The following is a 17,840-nucleotide window of genomic DNA, read 5'->3' as shown; positions in this document are numbered from 1 at the left end:
TATTTGCACTTGACATCACCTATTTGTGTCTGTTGCTATGCAATACTATGCACCTACCACATGATAGGATAGGAAGGAAGAACAAACAAAGGGATCTCGGAGGCATTCTACTAGCACAACGTACTTTCTGCCTTTGTGGTCTGGTGTTTGAAGGGTGTTGTTATTGTGGAATTTTGTATTATATATTTTAATTTTCTGTTACTTTTTGCTAGTATTTTTGTTACAGTTTTTTTTTTTTTGTTAATTATTTCATTATTATTTACTCTCCTCTTTTACTTTCTTTAATTAGTTTAATTACTGTATGTTAATTGTTAATTACTTTACTGTATTTTTATAGAGGTGGAGTTGCCATGCTCCGGTGTTCAATAATTTCAACAAACTAATTCACTCAACATCACTGCAAGGGACTGCCCTCAAACCTATAAAGACTAAGGAAAACCCATAATCCCTTGCAGTTCATTGTAAACATACTTGTGGTGGTGGGGAGTTCTTCTGTGTCTATTGTGATTTATTGGATTTGTGTGACTTTTCACTCAGCTTTTTGACCATTCTTTGAATTTAATATTGGGACTTTGTTCACTCTTGGGATTGTCTATTTTGAAGGTATTGCCTTCTGCAGGTTTTTTGTTTGGTGCTCTTCAGGACTTCACTGTTTTCTGAATATTTTTTATAATAAATGTTTTCCTGACTAGCCATGGTTTGATGGTTTCCACCCTTCTAGTGGGCTTTTAGGGTAATTTTGGGACTCTTTGTGCTTGAGAACTCCTTTGCTTATCTCATGGGTTAGAACCCTAATTAGATTATAGTCTCCTTTGTTCTGGCTGTGTCATGATTCCCTGCAATATTTAACAATATTTGAAACAATTCTTATGTATTTAAATAGGTATTTAATGTAATATTTTGTTATTCACGCAGTGTATAGTGCAGTTTACAATACTGTTGTTTAGGTGTTTATGGGTTGCGTGACTTAGGGATATAATGTAATGACATGACATAAAAGATGGCAGCATACAGCTCACAGGGTACAAGTTTTTATTGTACCTTAAAGAAAAAATGCAGATGGACCTGGTTATGAATCTGCCCAAAAGAGATAAGGTAATTGAATCTATAGAGAATAGGCAAAAGGTAATAAGAGGTGGTCAGAATTCTGTTATATCAAAACCAAGAAATGTCAGACAAAAATCTTAGTCTAGAGGAGTTAGGAAATGTCCAAAACAACAGCTCTAAATCAAAACTCAAAAAGCAAGTAAGCTTCTTGGAGTCACAAGCATTTGGTAAATCATAACACTTGCATGCTGTGTGCTCTCAGTGAATTTAACAGATTTGCCAAGGTTTTGAATATTTATTTTTATTTTCTCAATAAATGTCTACATATATGTTAACATGATATCTTTGATGGTTTAAGTGCTGAAAATGAACTTTACCAAAACAAAATAATATATACCATATATATACCATCGAGAAAGAAAGAGAAAAGACAATAGGCAGTGAAAGTAAATGCTGCTGGAAATTCAGCATAATGAAGTGACCATGCCATGAAGGCACAGCTCCAGACTGTAGCATGCTCAAGGATTCTGTAAACTGCAGAGACACCAACAAAAAAATATAGTGAAGGTGGGGAAATACTCAGAGAACAATTAAGCCACACACTTCTAATTGTTTTTTGGCATCAATTTTATGAAATAAATAATTGCTCTCAGAGTTAAATAATTTCTGTGATACATGCATGCTGACAGGCTATGACCGATTGGCATACCATTCAATGTTGGTTCTTGCTTGCTTGCCTTGAATAAACGGAAGGACAGATACATTCATAGTCAAGCATTCCACATGGTCATGTGAAAAATGAGGTAAGCTGTAATTTCATTTAATATATTTAGTGATCATTCAAAAATATTTGAAGAGGCACAAAAGCATGTAGTGTAGATTTTTTGAGAAAACAGAGTTTCATATAAGCATGCTGTTTTTGAGATTTTAAATTAGAACAGAAAACACTGTCAGTATTTTAAATTAGGCCCGATGAGGAAGCATTAACATAATCAATCCTCTAGTAGAAAATGCTTATAACATTCTAGTGCTAACCTTGGTGCCTTGTGGAGAGTAGCCATTCCATAAGAAGTTATCACTAACAATGGGTAGGACCTCAATTTCTGATATTTTGTCAGAATCCATAATAAAATCAGTAACTCCTGTGAAATATGTAGTCGCAGAGGCACATATTCCTTTATAACATGGAGTATGTTGTAATTCCACTTGACAAGAAGAGAGAACAAGATCTGGTCTCAGATTGTCTAAACATAAAGAAATAAGGAAACAAAGCAAAATGAGAATTTAATTCTGATTAAATTCAGTCCAAATGCTCAAGCTTATAGGTAGGGGAAATGAAGGTGGAATAAATTAATTATGTATAAGCAATTCAAAATTAATTGTTATTGTATGCTCTGAAATAGGCATTTTATGCTACTTTCTTTGAAAATCTAACCCAATTTTGATAAAACTGAGATTTACCTTCATTTAGTGTGTGCAGTTGTAAAGTGATCTTGCAGTCCTCTTTAGGTTGTCCAGATGAAGAACAAGGAATCGGTACTGTACTCTCAATGTGTAATTTATGTTCTTTACCATCTTCTGATATAGACGCAGTTTCTGGATGAAGCTATGTTTTGGAAATATGAAAGACACTTAATTGATTTATGAACAACTTAATCTCATCAGGCAAGGTACAAGCAACAAAATGCAAATTAAATTTGTATTTTAGAACATAAAAATTATAAGAAATATATAATTGAACAAAAAAAACTGCATTTATTACTAAAAGGTTACAGTTCTCAAATGAGTTGCTTTCTACTGTTTAAAGGTTCTTGACATACCTTAATGCCAGCAAAAAATTCTTTGCTTTCAGCTGGAGGTCCTTGAATATCAGGAGAATCCAAGAAAAAGCTGGATATTTTGCAGTAGATCTAAATGTTTTAAATATTTTTATAAAGAAACAAAATTTATTTTGTACTAATCAAACAGACTTTTATTCATTAAAATAGAACAAATACAAAACATTTATTTTTAGATGACTTGCTAATATTTTTCATCAATAAAATAAGAATTGCGAGGCGGTATAATGGATAAGTGGATAGTGGTATTGATTGGTGATATTCACTACAGGGTTTTTGCAGCAAATTTGTTGTGTATGCCAGATATTTTCCTAGTAATTGGCTGTGCAACCGGCTTAGATGAAAGACGCCTCACGCCTGGACAAACTTGTTAAGAAGGCAGGCTCTAATGTAGGAGTAAAGTTGGACAGTTTAACATCTGTGGCAGAGTGACGGGCATTAAGCAAACTCCTGTCAATCATGAAGAATCCACTGCATCCACTGAACAGTGTCATCTCCAGACAGAGGAGTAGCTTCAGTGACAGACTGCCGTCACTGTCCTGCTCCACTGACAGACTGAGTAGATCATTCCTCTCTCACAATTTGCGACTCTTCCACCCGGGGGAGTAAATGCTAACATTACTTTAAGTTATTGTCTGCTTTTTTTATTTTTATTTTTTTCATTTTTATTACTATTTAATTTAATATTGTTTTTGTATCAGTATACTGCTGCTGGATTATGTGAATTTCCCCTTGGGATTAATAAAGTATCTATCTATCTATCTAGACATAATTTTTTTTTCCAGCTTTGAGGCCAAAGTGACATCACAGAGCTGTAGAAGCTATGAAACTTGCAATGCCCGATCTGCTTTGTTCATGTGTGCTGTCAGGATGTCAGCCATTGCAGACTGCATGCATTAAAAATAAAATAAACCTTCAGTATTTTCATTTGAACGGTACATTAGCTGACCATAATACAAATATTATGAGTACTGCCACTTGATATACATTTATATAGCTCTTTTCTAACCCTTCTCAAAGTACAATAAGGAACAAAGGAAGATTAGAAGGCCAGAGTGACCAAGCCATAATGGACTTGTGAAATGCTCTTTTCAAAAGATGCCCATGGATCTTTTATGATGACAGACAATCAGGACCACCGTTTTTCATCCCATCCAATTAGTGCTAATTTTTATAGCACAATGTCCCCATATTAGTACTGGAATCCACACGCAGACCACCAGGTAAAAACCCCCTGATAGACTAAGCAACACATCTTCCATCAGAAACCCAAGCTTTTCCTATATTAGTGTTTCCCAACTGCCAGTGCACAGACTGGCATCCGTCAGAAACTTTTGCGGGTCAGTTAAAATCCAGCTTTGTAGATATATTAACACTGTTATTCTGTACTGCCTTTCCATTAAAAGGTGGTGAGTTATTATCATCAGTCTGAAGAGCTCTGCTGTTAATAAATCTGGAAGCAACCTGCTCACTGCTCATATGTTGCGATTGTTGGTGCTAGAAACCTGACAGGGTAGCCACCTCCACAAAAATCCCCATCTTGGGCTTTCCGTGGTGGGCAAATTCTCCGTAACAATACACAAAGAGATTCTTAAACCTAAACTGGTTCACTTGTTGAAAAGGTAAAAAAAAAAAAACACTGTTCTAGATGGTTTCCCATCCAAGTACTGGGAGAGCCCTCACATGTTAGCTTCAGGTGGACTCCAGTTCTGAAGTGCAGGTGACATTGCTGCTGGCCACACACAAAGTATTATTAGTGCTTGTGCAATATTTTTTGAGCAAGATAGCTTTGCTAATATTTTAATTTTCATAAAATATGTATGCCTGTTTTGTAGGTTCATCTTTTATCCTTAGGTCTACATTGCTACTTAACCTCTCTGCCACTACTGAATTAGCATGTGCATCAGTGAGAATAAAGGAAGTTAATCACGGGTGGGACTTGGCTGCAATGCCACTTGGTTGCAAGGGCAATAAATTCAGATGAACAACCTAGAACAACAACGCTTCTAAAATGTAAGACTTAAGTTATTTAGTCTTATGTATTCTTGTGTTCAAGGGTTAAAGCTTAGATATAGTCATAATAATAAACAGTTTATTTTTTTAGAATTTCTTATGACTTTTTGTTAAAGAAAAGGCAAAATTGTATATTTAAGAGGCTCTCCTTACCATAGTTGTATAGAAAAGTGTAATGATTAAGCAATTTACCTTGTCTCCAAGTCGAAGATTTATGCCATCTAGCTCAATGAAAGAAAAGCTTTGTACTGTTGTCTCTTGCTTCAGTTCTTCTTTAGTTCCATCAGAAGAGAGTCGAGTCCAAGACACAACATGTCCAAGAGAACTATTTGTGACAGGACTATCAAAAGAGCATTTTAAAGTAATGGTGCTGCCAGTCAGCTCAGCCACTACTTCTGGTGTTGTTGGTGAGGGTGGATATTTAGCTGAAAGAAATAATAATAATAATTTGGCTGAAAGAAATAAGCAAATAAAATACTTCTTTAATTCCTTGTACAATTAATACATTGTTTGAATGTGTTATTTAAAAATAAATTTAAAGTTTAAATATTATGAGCCATCTTATTTTTATAACAATATTCAAATACACTGTATGGAAAACTGTTCTTAACTTGATTTTAAAGTAATATGAATACATTTTTGAATACCTTTACAAGTTCCACCAACATCTGTTTCAGCCGGGCCACAGAGGTCTTGCTTTATGTCTGAAACAACTTAAAGACATATTACCATTAACTTAAACAACCTATGTTTTTTATTATCGGAATAAACTTTCATTGACCACATTTTGTGAATGGTACAGAAGCATATTACAGCCACACAGAAGAAATAAAATAGGGACACAGCAAGGGGAAAAAGTGATTAAAATAAAAATTTCCACTTTAATCCCCTAGTTTATTTTGTCATTAAAGTAGAATGTCATTAACTTCATCTTAAAATTGATGTTTAGTTTACTAGCTTTTCTCAAAACCCATCATAGCTAAAGTAGCATGTTAAATTCTTCATATTCTAAGTGCTCCCTGACCCAGTTGTTAATCGATATCTGCCATTTAAATGGGTTTCTTCTTGTGCTGAGTGGAGCTGCAGGCAGCAATCATCACACATAATATATTAAGTTCATGATATTACTGGTCTATAAACATTTACAATCCTAAGATTTGTACCTGATGTCATTTTCATGATGAAATGCATTAAAAAATGTATATTACATTTTACAAATAAATTGTTAACTTAATTTAAGTCAATTATACTGTTAATAATTAAACATGTGGGGCCAATTAAACATGAGGCTGCTGCCTCTCAGTAAGGGTGTCACATCATGGATATTCCCAGCCTGGAGTTTCTATTTTTTCCTGGTGGGTTTCCTTGGCGTGCTTCAGTTTCCTTATAAAGAAATGCAGGTTAGGGGATTTGGTGATGCGTAATTGACCATAGTGTATATCTGTGCGCGTATTGACCGTGTTATGAGCTGGTGCCCCATTAGCGGTTGCCACAGTGGATTATCTAATTCCATATCTTTTTATCATCTGCATCTTGTTCTGTTACACCCACCACCTGCATGTCCTCTCTCACCACATCCATAAACCTTCTCTTAGGTCTTCCTCTTTTCCTCTTGCCTGGCAGCTCTATTCTTAGCATCTTTTTCCCAATAAACCCAGCATCTCTCCTCTGCACATGTCCAAACCAACGCAATCTTGCCTCTATGAATTTGTCTCCCAACTGTTCAACTTGAGCTGACCCTCTAATGTACTCATTTCTAATCCTGTCCATCCTCGTCACACCCAAAGCAAATCTTAGCACTTTAAATCTGCCACCTCCAGCTCTGTCTCTTGCTTTCTGGTCAGTGCCACCGTCTCCAACCCATATAAAATAGCTGGTCTCATTACAGTCCTGTAGACCTTCCCTTTCACTCATGCTGATACCCATTTGTCACAAATTAATCCTGACACTCTTCTCCACCCATTCCACCCTGCCTGCACTCTCTCCTTCACCTCTCTTCCACAATCCCCATTACTCTGTACTACTGATCCCAAGTATTTAAACTCATCCACCTTTGCCAACTCTACTCTCTACATCCTCACCATTTCACTGACATTCCTCTCATTCATACACATGTATTCTGTCTTGTTCCTACTGACCTTCATTCTTCTCCTCTCAAGAGCATATCTCCACCTATCCAGGGGCTACTCAACCTGCTCCCTGCTCTCGTTACAGATCACAATGTCATCAGCAAACACCATAGTCCACGAGGCCTCTTGTCTAATTTCCTCTGTCAACTTGTCCATCACCATTGCCATCCATGATTTAATAAATGGTGTAATTCATTTCATCATGAAAATATCAAATATTTATCTTAGTATTCAAAATGTTCACAGAGCTGTACTATATTGAGCCTGTGGCTCTTCTCAGTACAAGAAGAAGTCCATTTAAGAAACACGTAGCGATTTACGACTGGGTTTCGGGAAATACTTAGAATATGAAGCCTTTAATGTGCTACAATATTTACGATGAGGTTTGAGAAACTCAAAGAAATTAAACATTGATTTTAGGATGAAGTTTACAACGTTCTAATTTAATGACAAAATAGATTACAAGATTAAAGTTGACATTTTGACTTAAATTTCAACATAAACGACAAGATTAAAGTTGACATTTTGACTTAAATTTCAACATCAACAACAAGATTAAAATTAAAATTTTGAGATTAAAGTGGAAATTTTCCTTTTAATTTTGAAATTGACTTTTTCTGCAATGTGTCCCTATTTTTGTTTTTTCTTCTCTCAGGTCCTAATATGCTTCTGTAGTACACTTCCATAAAATGGACATCCTCCTTTAAGGACGAGTTTAGTTTGTGTTATACATTCCAACTCAGCTGACACATGATAACAAGTGATGTCTCTTCTGAGCAAATGTTGCTTGGAATGTACATTTTGAGGCTTACAGTATATAAGATAAATCAGAATCATGATCCTATCTGTAAGTTTGATACAGACAAGTAAATAGAATTTTGGTTGTAAATATAGTTAATAAGAGAAAAGGTGCTTAGTCTGAAGACGATAATGGGATAATGTAATTGTCCTGGACTATCAGCACACTCTCTAATATACCTCATTTTAAGCGAGAACTGTAAGCTGTTTTGCAACTGACTGATCTTTTGGGGATAGGTAGATCATGACAGCATCAGTAACCTCCACGTATAAAAACATGCAACCATACAGGCTTAAATCATTGAATTGTGTTAATTATAGGTCAGAATCCATGATTGTTCCTCAAGACCATAGCTGTAGCAGCATTCATTAAAATTAACTGGGCTGCACACATAGTAAGAATCCATTGTTAACTTAAGATAAATATACGCCAAAACTTTTGAAAGTATGATTATTTGAGGAAGAAAGGAGGTAGAGACATTGTTTTCAAAAGAGTGGTCTAGAACAGGGGTTCTCAAATTCGGTCCTGGGGGACCCCTGTGGCTGCAGGTTTTTGTTCCAACCAGATTCCTAATCAGTCACAACACCTGATAGCACTGATCTCATTTAATTAGCTGGTATTATTGATCTTTTATCCTACATTCAGAAAAGCATAGCAGCATGATTTTTACATTTACTGTATAAAAAACTTAGAAATATCTCTGTTTTTGCTATGGATTTAAATGCTTAAGTCTCTTTTTATTATATTTTGTCCTTTCTCTGTGCAGTTTGCTACATTAATTAAATCTTAATAATGACAATTAAAAACAAGCAGAGCAGAAATTTAAGCAAACAACACTCAATTATGAAAGGCTGTAACTACTTTAGTGTCAGCCCCGCAAAGTAGTAAATAACGGATTAATTAAACAATTAGAACACCTAGAAAAGTAGAATGACAATCAAGATTAAAATACTGTTAAAAAGAAAAAAATACATATAACTGCTTAGTACATTTTAATACTTTTTTCTTTTTTTTTTTTACCAAGAATAGTTTTTATAATTTGTATATTGTTCCCAAAACAGGGAATCTGGGAAACAACAGTTCACTTAATTAGCCCAGGAGTCCAATTAAAAACACAGGCTGGTTGGAACAAAAACCTGCAACCACAGGGGTCCCCAGGACCGAGTTTGAGAACCCCTGGTCTAGAACATTGGGGATGCACTGATAAACAGAAGTAAAAAGCAATGGTAAATTCTGGACTGATGTGGAATGTTCATTGAGGGTTGCCGAAGAATCAGATACTTCAAGGACAACCATGCATCTTTCTGTTGTAATAATATGGAGGTGACCAATTTGTTACGGTCAGGTAAAACACATTTTACTGGCCACTACCCAACCAATATATAACATGACATAACCTAACATTCTCAAACCTGCTTCGTCCTTTTCAGGTTTTGAAAGATGTGGGCTTATGTCAGGGACACTGGGTGCAAAACATAACAACAATCCTGACAGGTTGCAGTGCATCATATATTTTGCTCATGCACTCACCTGTGCAATTAAATAAAAAATTACCTTGAGCACAGTAGCCCATACATCCCTGTGTTGGCTGCAGTAGATACACATTAAATTCTCCACAGTTTCGCACAGTCACAGGAATTCTAAACAGGCAGCAGTCCTTTGTAGTGCTAAAGAAAAACTGCCATGTTGCACAGGCTGTGAGCTGCTTCACCTCCCCAGGCCGAGGAAGAGACTCTGATTCTTTAAGTGAAAGCCACACAGGGGCCTGTGTGCCACAGTGATTCATCTGAAAAAAGTGTCAAACAAAAACAAAACGTGATGTAAAATGTACAGAAACAGAAACAATTGTAATTCAAATTAAATAAATTATTTTAATAGTAATATTTTATTAAATGGCAAAACAAAGGGAAAATGCAAAGGTTTTTAAAAGCAGATTTACCTATACCTGGGTTTTTTTTAAATTACTATATATCATGGACAGTTAGAGTGAGCTTCATACTTTAATTTTAACTCATTTTTTAGTTAAAAGTCAATTATTCAGTCAGTAAAATGTTTGTCTTATTGTAATATCTTCATGTAATTACATTTCACTTTCTGTAATCAAGACACTAGAATCAGCTTTAGATTCCCAAAAAGATTTAAAAAAAAATTCAGAGAGTAACTGAACAGAACTTTCCTAAACATAAAATCACTTAGGGGAATCCCTTTACAAATTTGTCATGGTAATCAAAAGTAATTAAACTTAAATAATGTGATTGCATTCAGAATAGGCTAGTTAGTTATTAAATTTTGTTTAATATAAAACAAGTCTTAACGCCTTAGACAGACCTGCTGAAGTCCTGTTCCTTGCCTTGAGTCATCGCCCTAATATACTGAATCAATTTTATTTTATTTGTATATACGTATAATACAGTATATCATGGTAGCAATGTGTGCTTTTACCTATATGAAGACACTTGGAACAGAGCTTTTTTTTATATATCTATGGAAGTTAAAATATTGTGATGTGCCGGCAGACACGTGCTATATTTCTGCGTGAGGCAATGAGAGGGCTGGGAGGAGAGGTTTTTAATTGAAAGGGGTAAACGCACCTCCTAAGGCTTGAGTGAAAGGGATAAGGCTTAAGAGGGGGCAGAAGTTCTGGGTGAAGTTAATTTGGAGTGAGGAGACTAAAGGTGATGGATGGTGGTGACAAATGGAAGCCAATGGATATGCAGATTAGCTGATATAGGACAGCTAACAATACTTTAATAATTAAATGTGGTTTTGAAAGTAGACTGTGTAACCCAAAGAGGCACAGCTAATGATAGTGCTCCATTTGTATGGAAATGAAAAGAGAAATAAGCTCAGAAGATGCATGAGAGCTGTGTGTCCTCCTGTTCTTATTGACACAAGTTCATACAATATTCAAATGTGTAGCAGGAAATCCACAAAGGTAGCAAATGAATCATGTATCTTAAAATATTTTTTTATTCCTAAGCTTTGCATTCCTACAAGAGATCATCATCAGAGGAAAGCGATTAGACTTAAAAGAACCCAAGGCAATATATAGCAAATAAGGAGGACAGAATAGGTTGATGAGGTGGGGGTTCAGAGGGTGTTGGTCATAAAGTCTTATTTCTTATATGTCTGTTCTTCTTTTCAAGCCTGCATATGCTGGATTCATGTTCAAATGTCTGTTAATGGCGTTTTCATTGGATAGCCACGTTTCAGCCAGTTCTCTGGCACTTTTAGAATTAGTCTTGAATTTTACTTGCACTGAGTCCCATTTAAATGTGTGTCCGATCGAACTTGTAAGTGTGTAAACCAAAGGCCGTGGGTCCTTTCTTCTGACAGCATGTTGATGTTCTTGTATACTTGTGGCAAGTGTTTTTAATGTTTATCCCACGTATACCTCTGGACATGCGTTACATGGTATGCTGTAAATCGTGTTTCGTGTCTCTGCTGCTGATGTCTTTCTTTTATCATTAAAAAAAGCTGTGCGCAGCTAGGCTTGAGCTCTACTTTGGACAGGATACATGCTGTACCTTCTGAATACCCCATGATAATAAGGAAGTGTGTGCCATGTGGGATGGGGGGGTCAGGTTGGAGTCGATTGTTTGATGGGGTCTCTGGTGTCCCCACATAACCATTGCATGTGAAAGTCTACCAACCATTTGATTTGAAAGGTTGGTAAAGATACTGCCTTCCATTCTTTTAAGTCTCCTTGGTATTACAATGGGCATAAATTCTTCTGAAACAGTCTTAACACAGCTCTGTTTATGCCATTGTGGGTGATTGCTAGTAAAGTGTAACAATTTGTTTGCATAACATTCCTTACAATAAACACCTGTAATCAGGGTGGCATTGTTACCTCTTACAATGGATATGTCCAGGAAATTGATGCATCAGTTTATTTCTTTTTCCATAGTAAACTGGATCGCAGGGAATATTGTGTTGATGTGGTTATGAAAATCATTCAGTTGGACTTTTTTGAAATGACGAATGTATCGTCAATGTAGCGTATACAAAGTTTCAGTGTGTGCCATGCTTTCAAATCGCTGTATTACCAGTTCCAATAAGAATTCTGGAAATGGTGATCCCACTGGCATGTCATCTTTTGTCTGTAGTATCCATCCATCCATTATCCAACACGCTATATCCCAATTACAGGGTAACGGGGGTCTGCTGGAGCCAACACAGGGCACAAGGCAGGAAACAAACCCCGAGCAGGGCACACACACTAGGGACAATTTAGAATAGCCAATGCACCTAACCTGCATGTCTTTGGGCCAAAATCTGAAGTACCCAGAGGAAACCCACGCAGACCATGCAAACTCCACGCAGGGAGGACCCGAGAAGTGAACCTGGGTCTCCTAACTGTGAGGCAGCAGCGCTACCCACTGTGCCACTGTGCCACACCTTGTCTGCAGTATTTCCCATTAAATTGAAAGAGAGTTTTCTGGCAAAGTGAAACTAGATGCATTACATTGTTCTTGGCCAGCTTTGTTTGTGTTGTTATGGTGGGGTCATTGTTTAGCTTTGTTTGTAGAGTTTCTGTGGCCAGTTGAATTGGAATCATGGTGCACAGTGACACGATATCAAACGAGACTATGATCTCATCCTTAGCGATGGATACATTTCTCAGTATTCATTTCATTTTTCAAAATTTCAATATTCACATTATATTTCTAAAAAAGCTAAGAGTTAGAATTAACTAAAAAACCTAAACTGTTTTCCTTACCATTTGCCAAGACTGATGTGGATGAAATAACATTGAATGAATTTACAAGCAGTGAGTGATCAGAAATGGGGTATGTTATGATACCTGACATACAAATTCTTAATGAATTTATCAGATAAAATAAATGCATGTCAATATACAGCATGAAAGTAAATAAAAAATTTATTAACATTTCTCTGAAAAAATAAAGGGGATCCTTAGGAAACAAGGAAAAACTACCAAGATCCTTTTTTGGTAATCGATGAGCCATTAATGAAATATAGTTTTATTGCTTTCTTTTTACAGTGTGTCATCAGTAATATTTTTGCATCTTTATAGATAAAGGTATTGTTTTCGTATGACCTGTGTTTCAAAAACAATATCCCTTTACTGGTCTACTGACAATGATATTATTTCTCAAGTAAATGCACTTAAAAAAAATCTTCCATCCTAAACCTGCTTGATTTTTATGAATTGTATTAATGTAAAAGTGATTCACTATATGCTTCAGGTAAAAAAAGAAGACTTTTCTCATGAGCCTGCATGAAACTAGTGTTCAACTTATACAGTTTCAATAATTGGGTATGGCACACAGACCCGGGCATTAGCAGTGCTATGATGCCTTTCAGCGCCAGGACTTAGAATCCTAACCCCAACCTGGACACTTTCTCTCTAAATTTCCTAATTTTGTCTATGATAGGTGTGTTTTCTGCCCAGGTCCTCAAAACACACACACACACATACACACTTTCCATCCCAAAGATGTGCTTTTTGGCAGATCTAACAGGGTGACATGATCAAGTGTGAATTCATGCCTGAGTGTACTCTGCAACGAACTGGCACATCAAGCTCTCTCCTGCCAGCTGTCTATGTGTTGTCTATGCTGATTTACAGTCATTTTTTGACAACTGTGTCTGTGACTGGATAGCCATCCAAACACTTATCTTTATGCATTTTATTTTTGCACTACTTCATAACAGGTGAACTTTAGCCAAGCCACTTTATGACACAGGGATTGTCTTTTACCCCACACAAAATTAAAGGAAAGGACAAATGTGCCTTAAGCCAGAAATGATGCAGATCAGTGCAGAAAAGTAGGTGCTCCACAAACAGACTGCAGTTGCTGTAAAGGTTTACAATGAAAGTGTATGTAGCAACAGATTGTTTTTAATTTGTCCAGATTTTTGTGATAAGAAGTATAGGACAAATAATGATGGGCATTTTCTAGTCCATCACTTGCTTCATTGGCTTCACTTCCACTGTCAAAAAGTGCAGTTTCAAAACAGAAATGTAAACACAAGATTTGAAAGAAAGATGCTAACCCTCGTCCTACTCAGAATACCATAAATTCACACACTGTTAAAGCAGTACTTAAACTATTTGTGAACAATTGTTAATATAAGGAAAGTAAGAATGGCAAATAGATGAACAATTTGGAGCTAGAGAGCTAGAACCATATAGAAAATAGTTAACAATGTAGGAATATTATTACCTCCACACATTTTGTTGGCATATCGGCCGGTTTGTCAAAAATATGGAAACGATACCATCCAGGAGTTAAAGAATGATCACATATTAAGTCCTGTATTGCTGACTGCTGAAGCTTTTGAGAATCAAATGTAACACTTCTATAAGGGTTTTGGAGAATACGATGGCCATTGGGGCTGCATTCAGGAGCTGTTTGAAAAACAAAAGTAAATATAAAGTTTTAGAATTAATAAAAACAGTATAGTTTTGACAAGACTTTATATTAACTGATGCGATAACTGGATAATAATCTTATAATATAAGTAGCAGGATAGTTTTATATATTAATGATTTACCAATAATGGAAAAAATGCATATTATTTTTTCTGTCAATATCTAAAGACAGCTCAAAATTTTTGACTATGAAGAAACTGCCGTTTTAACAAATCTGTAAAAATCACAGTCTAATGTTAATATATATATCTGGTTAATAAGAAAACTATAAACATACCCCACTGTTCACAGACTCATATTGATATACTTCTCACTAACTCTTCTCCCAAAATACTGTCATCTATGAGAACCAAAAATATAAAATGTGCTATACTGGCTGGTGTTCTACATGTATGGTCTTTCACATACATGAATCTCTTCTGCTTATTGTCTTTCAGAAAGATTAATTTCTTTGCAGCAGCACACTCTACAAGACTGTCTTTTTTAAGACTTCTTGGAACTGTTGAAGTGTGTAGTTTGATGCCAAATGCTCAGCAAACACTTTCATGCATTTCCTTCTGTCCCCTGAGGAAGTTACCTTTCAGTACTTGTCATCAGATAGGGTCATCAGTTTGCCTCCAATTTTTTTTTAAAAGTTCTTTCTCACAGCTTTAACACCACATCTTGGTTTGGTCTGCTATTGCCTTGTGGATACAACACTATGATTTTGCTAGCATAGCTATTGACCAGTGTCTCCTTGAAGAACTATCCGATGCACCCCTCCCACCCCAGGTTTATTTTTGATCCTTTGATTATCACTGTTTATGCTAATACTGTTATCTATTGTTATTATTTGCCTAATTATGTATTTCATGTCAGTTGTGTTTATTATGTAGTATTATATACTTAAATTTATTCTACCATGTCTCTTTTATTTTTTGTGTGGCTTCCAAACAGGCAGAGCCACCTGTCAATTTATGTTGAGGTTCAACTCCCAGCCATATAAAGGCTCCAGGAGCTTGCAGTGCTTCTCTGGTACTTTGTATGAGCTGGCTGATTGTGAGTTCTCCTGTGCTTTATCTTATTACTAGAATACTGATTTTATTTGACCTTGCTGTCTTTTTTGAACAATCTATTTGAATTGTGTATTGGATCTCTGTTTGTATCAGTAATGCTCTTTTTAGCGTTCCTTTCTGCTCTTTGTGCTTTCTTTTGTTATACAGAGCATTTGTGAAGTAACTTTTATTTATAAAGATTCATTGTTTACACTTTTTTGTCTTCTATCCCAGAGTTTATGGCCATCCCTTCTCTATTTGGACATTTTTGGTATAATTGGGGAATTTATATATATATATAGAATAAATAAATATATTTTAAAACTTTGATTTAAAGTTTGGCTGCGGTGTAGGCCAAAGCCAGCCAGTGTTGGTGGATCTCACACTGCCTTTGCGTGTACCCCTTTCTGGGCAGGCCAGTGGAGATTCTGAGCTGCTTTCCTAGCCATTTTGGAGGCTTCACACCACTTAGTCCATTTCGAGTGAGCAGATCACTGCACACACTGGGTTCAACTTATCACTAACTCATTAATTTCAATCAGACATGCTCTTGCGTTAACCTAACAAATGCGTGGAATGGCTGGAGTAAGTTGAGGGGAGGTTTAGAAACCATATGCCTGTTATTCTTGCCATTTTACAAGGTAAAGTTTGTATAAAAAGCACTCACACCTTTAGAAGTTTTTGCATTTTATTGTGATAGACAAACTGAATAACATTGGATTTAGTTTGACTTTTTGACACTGATCAACAGAAAAATATTATTTTAATAGTGAAAAGTAAAAACAGATCTGTACAAAATGGGCTAAAATAATTATAAATATAAATCACAAATTAATTAATCACATACATATTCACCTTCGTTAATATAACACACTTAAATCATCACTGATGCAGCCAACTGGTCTTAGAAGTTACCTAATTAGTTCAATGGCTATCGTGTCCACAATCAGATAGATAGATAGATAGATAGATAGATAGATAGATAGATAGATAGATAGATAGATAGATAGATAGATAGATAGATACTGTATTAATCCCAAGGGGAAGTCAATACGGAGTTGCTGGAAAGGCTGCCACTCGGATGCGGTGCCGGTTGATTGTTGTAAAAAAAATCTTAACTGTAGTCCAGCTTGTGGCCCAACCTACACAACGAAGACAAAAGAACACTCCAGGAAACTCAAAATGATTTAAATGCTAAGTCAGGGATGGATGTCCCTCAGATTCAAGTTACTGTAGATCAGTTAAGAAATGAAAACGGTATGACGTAGCTGTAAATCTACCTAGAGAAGGCCATCCACACGAACTTAGTAACCATGCAAGAAAAAGACTAGCAAGTGAGGCCACCAAGAGACCTGAGATAACTCCGAAAGAGTTACACACTACACTGTCTTTGACTGCAGAGATCGTTCATACGACGGTTGTACTTTATGACGAGACCTAAACTGAGTCTTTTGCCCATCAGACTAAATGCCTTATTTGAACACTGCACATTATCGAAACCACACCACCTCACTGTGAAGCATGGTAGTGGCAGCATCATGCTGTGAGGATTCTTCTCTGCCCTTAAAGGCTTGTGATTATAGAGGAAAAAATGAATGAAGTAAAATACACAGAAATCCCAGAGCAAAACCTGATATAGTCTGCAAGAAACCTGCAGCTTCAGAGAAGATCTATTTTCCAGAAAGACAACAACTCCAAGCATAACGCAAAAGCTACACTAGAAAGGCTTAACAATAATAATGTTAATTTCCTGGAGTGGCCATGGCAGAGTCCAGATGTCAATCCAATTGAGTATTTGTGGCTGAAATTGAAAAAGGCTGATAACTCACAATGCAACTCTCAAACTCTCAAAAATTGCAGTGCCCAGAAGTGTAAAGCTGATAAATACTTGTGAACAAAGACTCAAGTCTGGAATGGCTGCCGAAGGTGCATCTACTACATACTGACTTGAAGGGGATGCGTACTTATGAAAAAAACATTTTTTAAACGTTAGTCTATCAAATATCCTCCCTATGGCATTTGCCACTTGATTGACATACAGGGTGGCCAGTCTGAGATCTCTTTTCTTCTAACACACTGGTAATCCCTCACGCACGATCAAACGCGTAAGCTACTGCAAAACTCCGGCTGTGATCTAGTTAGCCTTCCAATTTATATCGACTAAAGAAGGGATTTAAAAAATGTTTGGGAGGGTATGGGCTGGATGTGGAATTGGAAGAGAATTTTTTTTTCTCTCACAATGTCACAATCGAAGTGAGTTTGTCTGATTTGTCAATCTATCATTGCTATTCCAAAGAAGGAAAATGTGGAAAAGCACTTTCGAACTGTTCATAAAACTACGAAACTGACTTCCTTCCGAAAAGTGATCTGAGAAAGAGAAAGGAGAGGGAACTAAAATTGCAGTTAATCGGACAACTGTCATTTTTCACTCGGCTGAATTCAAAAGCAAAGGCAGACACACCGAGGCATCGTTCTGGGTGAGTCACTCGATCATTAAGCATAAGAAGTCCTTCCAAGAGCTACCTCCTTGACTACATTATTCAGCTCTACTTATTTATGCAAGTCAGCCTTTTCCCA

At 36.2% G+C, this 17,840-nt stretch overlaps 1 protein-coding gene across 4 annotated transcripts in view; it reads right to left on the bottom strand.

Moving 5' to 3' along the window:
• vwdel (von Willebrand factor D and EGF domains-like) overlaps positions 1 to 17,840 on the bottom strand; it is a 113,498-nt gene that overhangs the window by 65,239 nt on the left and 30,419 nt on the right. For all 4 annotated transcript variants that reach the window (XM_039736953.1, XM_039736954.1, XM_039736951.1 and 1 more), the window contains 7 exons: positions 14,021 to 14,205; positions 9,381 to 9,612; positions 5,546 to 5,611; positions 5,091 to 5,323; positions 2,868 to 2,957; positions 2,509 to 2,653; positions 2,083 to 2,291 (listed from right to left, as the gene is read on the bottom strand). In XM_039736953.1, coding sequence (XP_039592887.1) covers positions 2,083 to 2,291; positions 2,509 to 2,653; positions 2,868 to 2,957; positions 5,091 to 5,323; positions 5,546 to 5,611; positions 9,381 to 9,612; positions 14,021 to 14,205 — 1,160 coding nt within the window. The remainder of the gene's footprint in view (positions 1 to 2,082; positions 2,292 to 2,508; positions 2,654 to 2,867; positions 2,958 to 5,090; positions 5,324 to 5,545; positions 5,612 to 9,380; positions 9,613 to 14,020; positions 14,206 to 17,840) is intronic.

This window comes from Polypterus senegalus, chromosome 15, assembly GCF_016835505.1.
Source record: "Polypterus senegalus isolate Bchr_013 chromosome 15, ASM1683550v1, whole genome shotgun sequence".
In the NCBI taxonomy this organism is placed as follows: Eukaryota; Metazoa; Chordata; class Cladistia; order Polypteriformes; family Polypteridae; genus Polypterus; species Polypterus senegalus.
This window is presented reverse-complemented; position numbering and strand designations above follow the sequence as displayed.